Source organism: Acanthaster planci, linkage group LG02, assembly GCF_054643075.1.
Source record: "Acanthaster planci isolate LZ-2023a linkage group LG02, COTS_SCS, whole genome shotgun sequence".
In the NCBI taxonomy this organism is placed as follows: Eukaryota; Metazoa; Echinodermata; class Asteroidea; order Valvatida; family Acanthasteridae; genus Acanthaster; species Acanthaster planci.
Genome location: NC_141778.1, coordinates 10,148,710 through 10,157,479, shown reverse-complemented (window position 1 = coordinate 10,157,479; position 8,770 = coordinate 10,148,710). Strand labels below are relative to the sequence as shown.

At 42.0% G+C, this 8,770-nt stretch overlaps 1 protein-coding gene across 1 annotated transcript in view; it reads left to right on the top strand.

The window, feature by feature from the left end:
* Positions 1-2,321: 2,321 nt before the first annotated feature.
* Positions 2,322-8,770, top strand: part of LOC110987642 (uncharacterized) — a 17,461-nt gene continuing 11,012 nt past the window's right edge. The window contains exons 1-6 of the mRNA XM_087132484.1: positions 2,322-2,574; positions 3,167-3,504; positions 6,893-7,040; positions 7,536-7,751; positions 8,172-8,396; positions 8,494-8,769. Coding sequence (XP_086988610.1) covers positions 2,499-2,574; positions 3,167-3,504; positions 6,893-7,040; positions 7,536-7,751; positions 8,172-8,396; positions 8,494-8,769 — 1,279 coding nt within the window. The 5' untranslated portion in view covers positions 2,322-2,498. The remainder of the gene's footprint in view (positions 2,575-3,166; positions 3,505-6,892; positions 7,041-7,535; positions 7,752-8,171; positions 8,397-8,493; position 8,770) is intronic.

Genomic DNA, 8,770 nt, shown 5'->3' with positions numbered 1-8,770 from the left:
CTTTCCTGAGAGGCAGTCCATCTTGCCGGACCTTTATCCACTTCTGCTTCTCGATATTGGTGTTGTACATCATGTTTCTTGACGGAGTTGAAAACGCAAAGGTTTGGTAGTTTTTAAAACTGGTTACTTATATTGACAGAGAAATAATTCGGATTAAATAATATTCATCTATCTTTATGTTATGGTTTAGATTGTTAAAATTATTTTTCTCAAATACTGGTAAAACTGTAGTGTTTCCGACCTCTTAATTGTTCTCTGTCATCTTTCCAAAATCACCAATTTGTGCATTAGCGTCAGAATTTTGCCCATGAATGCTGTAGAATGGCTGTAGATCACATGGAAGATTATGTATATCAAAGAGATTTATGGAGTTCACCTTTGAATTTATACACTGGGATGGTGATAAAAGAAAATATCTGCACCTGCAAGTCCTTTCAAGAATTCCATATACGGACGCCCTGTGCACAAATCCCATGAGGATGGTCTGAAAAACTTTAAATGTTTTCTGAATTTGAGTTTTAAGAACATTTCATAGCTTTTAGATGGCTAATAGGTCACTGTAGAGGAAAATTAGTGGCGTCCATCTAAGGACTTCTTTCCTTTACGTTTTATGTTTGGAGCACATGTGGATTTCCTTCAGTTTGTAGCTGTTTCCTGCAACCTTCGCCGGTATTTCTCCCTTCCCCACCGGTCTTATCTTCATCCGTAACATCGTCACATTTTTCCTGGTCAAGCGCAGTTTCCTGAGGTTCAGAGTTTCTTGAGTGGTTTCTGCTCCTACTAAATCTCTAAACGCCTCCCGGATGCCATGGGTAGGGGCCTATTTATAAGAATGACACGGTGTTCAGGTTCCTTGTCGCTGAAGAGACATAATTTGCCTTTTAGCCCATTTTTTGTTCAGATGGCTTTTCCAAGGGGATCTCCACTTTTTTGCTACACCTCTTCGTTCTCAAAGTTGAAAGAGCCTTGCCACTCGTTCTATGGACAATTTAACCGGTTTTGCTGAGCAGGTGCCAACATGGGGTCCAAATTATAAACATCACTTTGGCGTATCAGTTTCTGATGGATGAGTCTGTCTTGCAAATTCAAAGCATGCACCCTCTCAGGGTTTTGCAATCTCTTTGTTTCCACCACTGTGGTCGTATTCATTTTTTATTGTCTTCGGCCTGAAGGGGTTTGCACTGCCCTTGCACAAAGCCCATCTGCTACAGCTCAATTCCATTCTAAAAAGTCACAGGTCATAGCATATCAACCTAAATATACAGTGCGGAGCACACTGACATTTCAACAAGAATAAAATGAATAATAGTATGAAAGATTAACTTACGTTTCGTGAACTTTTCAATAATTCATAATAATTGCAATAATGTTTTGTGTTAGGTACGTTTTTCTCAGGTGGTATTGCATAACAGCATAGCGTAGGGCACTCGTGGGACTGACTGTGCGGTCATTGTTCTTTTATAGTTTGAAATTTAACCACATGATTGAATTGCGTCTGGTTTTGCTCTTAGACTTGAAACTTCCCGTGGTAAACTGTTTTCAGTTGTATCGTGTCATTGCAGGACGTCTACCTCTGCAAAGGGTTCAGTTTTCGGGAAATGTCGCATGTATTCAGGAAATCCCGACATCATTTCATCAATTATGATAATTTTTATGATACTGGACCTTTTCCCTCGTTAGCAATGCATGGTTCATCATGGTGCTTTGATCGTTTCTTTATTTTGGTTCAAGTGATTCAGCGTCCTGTCTTTTTACAGTTAAAGATGAGCTTCGCTATATCTTGCTTTATCATTTCCTTCATTGTGTTGATATCTGTGTACACTATGGCGTACAATAGACAACACTTTTTGGTGATAAGCAAAAACAAAATTAAGCGGACTGTGAAGATTTTTCAGGATTTCCCAATGACTGAAATGTTTGCAATGTCGGTAAACAGGGAGAGCAATTTTATAAAGCCATATATACTGATGTAAGATGCTGCAAGAATTTGATTCAAATTACAGATGTACATCTTTATCATGAACATCGCCCCCTACAAAGTGTTTATTGTGTAGCCCCCCCCCCCCCCATTATCTGATAATGATAGTGAACGTGGCGCAGGTTCACAGTGATCCAAGGCGCAATCGTTGCCAACTGGGGATTGGTACTTTCCCAACCCCGCTCATGGCTGATCCAAACAGGATCTCTGATCAGATCGGGTTTAGAGATGTTTCCGGTGGGATGTATGCCAACGGCAACAGGGTTTGCATACAGGGACACGGAAACCCTGAACTTCACATTGTTTGTCCAACCCCATTTCCTGATACATGACACACATTGGCATAAGCGTCTCGAATTCCAACCAATTCCAACAGTTCTTTGGTATATCCAAACAACGTGATGAGGAGGTTAATTGGAAGCGTTGTTATCAGCTAAGACTTTGATATTACACTTCGAGAGGTACAGCTGGAGAAAACTCTAAGATTTCAAGTCAAAACAGTGTCTGAATCTGAACTGCAATGGAGTTGTGCGCAGTAAAATTGTGCGCTGTCCTCATTGTCTCGTGGGTATTTGCAATGCACGTCGAAGCAGTTGGTAAGTTTTCTCTTTGAGCCGAGACGCGTCAGCTTCCTCGTGGAGGAGCTGATATGAAGTAGTGGGATTACGTTGATGGTGGGTGTTTGTGGTACGAAGGGGCTAGAGATGGTGGTTTACTGGATGGGGCCCTATTCACGTTATGATTCTTAGATCAATAGCAAAGTTTAGACCATAGGCTACTTTAACACCACTTGATAATTTTACTCCACTTGCTGATTTAAGCCAGCAGATTTTTTTTAAACTTATGGCTACTTTTTAAACCAACCGTTATTTGAGACCAATGACTACTCTTAGACAATATAGCTGCTTAAGGTCTACGTTGTGTGGTCATACCCCTGTCCAAATCTGCGGACTTTGACAAATTTTTCACGAAAAACAGATAAGATTGATATAAATATACGGCCAAGCCGTAGTAATCAGCATGGCTAGGCAATTTTGTGGTCATTAGAATTGGTCTGTCGTCGCCCACACCTGGTCACAAAGTGATGAATGTTATAGAGAAACACAAATGTTAACAAGGAGAAATTAGTTTCCTGTGTGAAAGACACTGAGAAAAGAGTGGACATATTTTTTTTTCAAAATTTTACAGAATTCTGTGGAGTCCCTCTCGGTATGGAAGACGGTCGTATTCCGGACTCGAGCATTACGGCATCAAGTACATTTACGCCGACCACCTGCTTAACGCGCAACGCGAGGCTCAACAACCCCGGATCCCCGTGGACTGAAAGTGGTTGGTGCCCGTCTAATTCGGACAGGACCAACCCGTGGCTGCAAGTGGACCTACAGCGACCGACAAAGATCGAAGGAGTGATTATGCAAGGCGTTGTGGGAGGCCTGGGCGTCACAGCGTACCAGGTGCAGTACAGCAACAATCAGACCGGGTGGCGTTACGTTGGCCAAAACGAAATGGGTTCTGGCATAGTTGAGGTAAGAGAGTACAGACAACTTCATTCATGGAGGAAGGACATAGAAGGAATTACAACTCTGGTACTTTAAAGTGATCGATGATCGCGATCGGCGCCACCCAGTCAGACGAGTAATAGAAATCATTCCCAAAATGCCTGATTGCTGCCTGCAGCTTAGCCGAGCAAGTAGGGCAGTGGCGTAACTAGGGGGAAGGGGGCAGGGGCATCCCCCACAGCAGATCCCTGTGCCCCCGGGTGACCCCCCCCCCTTGAAATCGTCGTTGGGTTTATATAGCTGTATATAGCTGTATGCAGCTGCTGCTTGTTTTCTTGTGGTGCCCCTTTGTAATGCCCCCAGTCATTTAACCCTAGTTACACCACTGAAGTGGGGCCAGTAACATCCTAGCGATGAATGTGGTAGGCCTATCATTTTTTTTGCAACTAACTACACCTAATCACTTTGACCAAGAAATAAAGAAACCTCTACCGTTATACTTTATTTTTTCCATCGTGAATAAACTTTTCTTTTTGATACACTATCCATTATCTATTCAGTGTTTGTAATTTCATTTTTTCCCTCCGAAACATCAGTTTTCAAAGACTTGGTACCAGTTTGGCAAAGACTGGCCAAAAACATGTTGACCACCACTGGAAGTTCATAACAATCAAAATGTGCAACTTCATCACAATGAGTGATCATGAGATCTCTTATGTACACTTTTATATAAATGCCGTAATAAAAATGATTCAAATAAAAGCTCAAAATCTTTCAAACAAGTTGGCTATTTATTCCAAGAAAAATTCAAAAGAAAGCGATCGAGAAGGGCAGTAACTGCACGTGAACATTCAGGGCACACGGCAACACAAGCAACCGCTCAAGAATTAACTTTAATATTGTTATGAGATTATACCAAACACCAACGAAGACATGAATATTCAATTTCCTTTACTTCACGACAAAAGGTTTGAAATGCGGATTACCAGCGAAATAATGCGGAGACAATCATAGGGTTCAAATGGGGTCTCATAGTTGTGAAATACATCATGCGCAGCAAGCGCTAGCTGCGCTCTGGCTATGGACATACCGGGCATGCCACAGAGAGGTAATCGGCCAGATGTTATAGCCCAGTTATATATTAAACTCCTACTGTGTCCTTCATGCTGTAACTTTGGTCTGTATACAGTAGCAACAGAACTCCATTAGGAAGCGTAATGATACAACATAAAGATCTTGTCAAAGGGTTTCAAATTCAGTCGTTTCTGAAAGTGTGAAAGTTAGTTTTTCTATTCAACTTTAGCTGTGGTCCTTTCATTTCTGAAGAAAAGCTGTCTTAACACTTAATTGTATAATTGTGGTCCAATGTGGACCCGGGTCTATTGCGGTCTATGCTTCAGTCATTACTGAAGAAGAGCTATCATTACATTTAATTGTACCATTGCGGTCCAATGCAGACCCCGGTCTATTGCAGTCTATGCTTCAGTCATTACTGAAGAAGAGCTATAATTACATTTAATTGTATCATTGCAGTCCAATGCGGACCCGGGTCTATTGCAGTCTATGCTCCAGTCATTACTGAAGAAGAGCTATGGTGACATTTAATTGTATCATTGCGGTCCAATGCGGACCCGGGTCTATTGCGGTCTATGCTTCAGTCATTACTGAAGAAGAGCTATGGTGACATTTATTTGTATCATTGCGGTCAAATGCAGACCCGGGTCTATTGCAGTCTATGCTCCAGTCATTACTGAAGAAGAGCTATGGTGACATTTATTTGTATCATTGCGGTCCAATGCGGACCCGGGTCTACTGCGGCCTATGCTCCAGTCATTACTGAAGAAGAGCTATCGTGACATTTAATTGTATCATTGCGGTCAAATGCAGACCCGGGTCTATTGCAGTCTATCCTTCAGTCATTACTGAAGAAGAGCTATCGTTACATTTAATTGTACCATTGCGGTCCAATGCAGACCCGGGTCTATTGCGGTCTATCCTTCAGTCATTACTGAAGAAGAGCTATCGTTACATTTAATTGTATCATTGCGGTCCAATGCAGACCCGGGTCTATTGCGGTCTATCCTTCAGTCATTACTGAAGAAGAGCTATCGTGATATTTAATTGTATCATTGCGGTCAAATGCAGACCCGGGTCTATTGCGGTCTATCCTTCAGTCATTACTGAAGAAGAGCTATCGTGACATTTAATTGTATCATTGCGGTCCAATGCAGACCCGGGTCTATTGCGGTCTATCCTTCAGTCATTACTGAAGAAGAGCTATCGTTACATTTAATTGTATCATTGCAGTCCAATGCAGACCCGGGTCTATTGCGGTCTATCCTTCAGTCATTACTGAAGAAGAGCTATCATTACATTTAATTGTATCATTGCAGTCCAATGCGGACCCGGGTCTATTGCGGTCTATGCTCCAGTCATTACTGAAGAAGAGCTATGGTGACATTTAATTGTATCATTGCAGTCCAATGCAGACCCAGGTCTATTGCGGTCTATGCTTCAGTCAATACTGAAGAAGAGCTACGGCGACATTTAATTGTATCATTGCGGTCAAATGCAGACCCGGGTCCATTGCGGTCTATGCTTCAGTCATTACTGAAGAAGAGCTATCGTTACATTTAATTGTATCATTGCGGTCAAATGCAGACCCTGGTCCATTGCAGTCTATGCTTCAGTCATTACTGAAGAAGAGCTATCATTACATTTAATTGTATCATTGCAGTCCATTGCGGACCCGGGTCTATTGCGGTCTATGCTCCAGTCATTACTGAAGAAGAGCTATCGTGACATTTAATTGTACCATTGCAGTCCAATGCGGACCCGGGTCTATTGCGGTCTATGCTTCAGTCAATACTGAAGAAGAGCTACGGCGACATTTAATTGTATCATTGCGGTCCAATGTGGACCCGGGTCTATTGCGGTCTATGCTTCAGTCATTACTGAAGAAGAGCTATCATTACATCTAATTGTATCATTGCGGTCAAATGTTGACTCCATATGCATCTCTAACTACGATAACTAAATGTGTGCCCCTCCTTTGTACATTTCAAGTACATGAATACATCCTTAGGGTAACTTACTATACCCCAACGGGTGCGCAAAGGGTGTTTCTACCTTGCACTGGAGATCTCAAAACATTTATGCACACTAAAGGCTAGTTTATTTCACAGGCAAACGTGAAACTGAAGTGAGTTTGACGTCACGAAATATTTGCAGTTTAGTTTTGCTCGAATTGAAATATGTTCAACTTCTGCGAATTCGCAGGGCGAATATTTTGATTTGACATCACAAATCCGGAATTGTATTCGCTTTCACATGAAGTAGCGGCCGTTCATCATTGGCGCGAAAGCGAATTCAAACGCGAAATTATTATCATTCGTCACTTTTTTTTTTCTGGCAGACATTTAGGACTAACGTCGGCTCTTCTGGACCTCCCGTGACACACTTGTTTCCCAGTCCCGTAAAAGCACGTTATATCCGCATCAGACCAACAGAGTATAATCTGTTGCCAGCGATAAGAATGGAGCTCATTGGTTGCCAAGTACTAGGTGGGTATCAAGTTGATTTCACAGGCTAACAGGAATTTGAAAAAAAAAACAAGACTTTTCACGTACACACGGGAAATACTGAAGTGAAACATAGGAACAACAGTAGTGGATGCCAAAGTAATTTACCATACAGTGAAAAAATTGAATTTGATTAACAAACATAATGACAACTCTAATCGTTTGATCGTGCATTCGAAGAGCCACAGGCCGTACTCATCAGGCCAAATATGTTCAGGGTTGAGCTACTCGTTGTGTCTTGGTTTTGTGGTATTTCGTTTGTCAGGGATTTCCAGTCCTGTTAGAAATTAACACTAAAGGGTGGGCTTTTTCGCATATGCATCCCCCTTTTTGTTTTTGTACATTTCTTTTTGCCTTTTCACAACCTACGTTTAGTTCACTTCGGAGGTATGTTTAAGGTGCACTTTAAACTCGAAACGTTTAATGAAAAAGGAAAATATTAACACTGTTCCTGTTATTTTGGATGAATGTACACAGACTGCCCAAGCAACATTACTCAATTTGCTGAAATCAGCAGCACAGCAGTTCCCGTGTCTTGGGAGGAGCCACCTACAGCCGATTCGTTGCCTTGGAATGCCACCCATCGCCCTGGTGACTTGTTCCCCGTAGGAAGCGTCACTGAAGTCGCTTACACTGCTCAAAACGATGAAGAAGGAAGTTTCATTTCTTGCAGCTTCACTGTGGCTGTGACAGGTCAGTAAACCTCCATCAAAATCACTATATACAAGATTTCTTACTCTGCAAGAACTAGCCAGCTGTACAGCAGAAACAGTTGACGTGCAAGAAAGGCGTATGTCCAATGTCAAACTTAATGTTTCTTTTTTTCCCACTCTTTTAGTATATGAAAGGGTCTTGAAATTCTACACACATTAAAAATCACTAAGTACATCGAACAGAGGCAGTCTTGCAAAACGAAAATTAAAATGTGATACAAAACTCAACCCATTTGCTCAAATTTCACCACAAAGCCCTTCACAAAGACAACACAATAACGAACTACGTTGCTGCGATTAATATGTTCGTTGTCTGGTTAAATAACAGAAGATTGAACTTGAATAAACACAATTTCTAGTGCACTCTTCCAATATTTGACGTATTTGATGTACTCCTTAGGGGTTGACATCACGTGTCCGGGAAATTTCTCTGTCTCCACAAATGTCAACAACTTTGCCAATGTCTCGTGGCCTCTGCCAAGGCTCAGATTCAGTGGCGTCAATCCAGATGTCAGAGTCATAAGCAATTACGAGCCTGGACAGGGCTTCACCATCGGGACGACGCTCGTCACGTACAGGATTCCAGAAACAAAGGCTGAATGTCAGTTTTATGTGAGCGTATTAGGTAAGAATCGAAGTGGCATAGTTCATGGGTGCATGGTGTATGTAGAGTCAGCTTTTTGGGGGTGTAACGTATGTATGTGTTATCTTTACTATTTCAGATAATCAGCCTCCCGTCATAAGAGACTGTCCTGATGACGTAATTGTCCCCGTCAACTCGTCATCCGGCCAACTGTCCGTCAGTTGGAGTCCTCCTTCGATCTCTGACAACTCTGGCCGTGACATACAGCTAACATTTAAGTGCAGAGCAACCACACCAACTGAATGCAACGAAGCTGGAGAGGGAACCTTCTCGGTCGGCATTACCACAGTGATCTATAAAGCTCAAGACCAGAGTGGTATAGAGAGTGTTTGCCAATTCACTGTTAATGTAACAGG